Genomic DNA, 935 nt, shown 5'->3' with positions numbered 1-935 from the left:
TTAATTCTTTAGACGCTAGATTACAGTTTTGTATTGTTTAGGGTTGGATTTTTATTTTATGGGAAGAGTGTTGGAAATTATTAGGACTAGATCCTTTGAGAACTGACGCTGCACGTACATTAGTGTTTGGAGTCTTCATCATGTGCAGAGTCCATGTTGAGTGCTGAGATGTTTTGTCACAACGATGATGACCCTTTCATGTCCACAGTGGCTTAGACAGTCTAAGAGAAGAGTTGGGTAAAAGACCAACTAACCGGGGGTGTAATGGGGAGAGAGAGAGGTACAGGTAACCTAATAAGGAATCTAGTTATGTAATTTTCTCTAAGTGGCAGCAGATGTTATTGTCTTCATTATTTAATTTACGATTTGGATCAGGGCCGTGTAGAATTATAAAATCATAGAATTTAGAACTAGTAAGACTTATAGGTCCTCTCCCACTCTCCCATTAAAGGTTTAGAAGGAAAAGGCCATGTGAAGAATGCTTGAGATAAAGGATTCTTGCCAGTGGCCTACGACTGCTTGAAAGTGGGGAAGAGGCTACTATTAGGAAATAGAATTCTGAACACCTTGTAAATAAAAACCTGGCAAGTCAGATTTTAAGCCAACCTAAAAGCGTATTTCTGATTTAATCTGTCTTAGAGCTTAAGTAACTTTAAATTTCTATTTGGTTCTGGTATAGTATATTCTGGGTACTTTCTGGGTACTTTTAAATTTATTTTTCAATTTTTCTTCCCCTTTTACAGGCTTATGATGCTACCCATCTTGTGAAGTCCTATCAAGGTTCTCAGCTAGACATACTAATTGATCAAGGAAAAGATGACCAGTTTCTTTCAGATGGACAGTTACTCCCTGATAACTTCATAGCTGCCTGCACAGAGAAGAAAATCCCTGTTGTTTTTAGATTGCAAGAGGCAAGTATTAGGAAACCTTAGCTT

At 37.6% G+C, this 935-nt stretch overlaps 1 protein-coding gene across 1 annotated transcript in view; it reads left to right on the top strand.

The window, feature by feature from the left end:
- ESD (esterase D) overlaps positions 1–932 on the top strand; it is a 52,515-nt gene extending 51,583 nt beyond the window's left edge. The window contains exon 4 of the mRNA XM_012648362.1: positions 744–932. Within this exon, the coding sequence (XP_012503816.1) occupies positions 744–932 (189 nt within the window). The remainder of the gene's footprint in view (positions 1–743) is intronic.
- Positions 933–935: the final 3 nt, after the last annotated feature.

This window comes from Propithecus coquereli, unplaced genomic scaffold (assembly GCF_000956105.1).
Source record: "Propithecus coquereli isolate 6110/MARCELLA unplaced genomic scaffold, Pcoq_1.0 Scaffold11, whole genome shotgun sequence".
Taxonomy (NCBI): domain Eukaryota; kingdom Metazoa; phylum Chordata; class Mammalia; order Primates; family Indriidae; genus Propithecus; species Propithecus coquereli.
The sequence above is the reverse complement of the archived record's forward strand: the minus strand, read 5'-3'. Positions and strand labels throughout refer to the sequence as shown.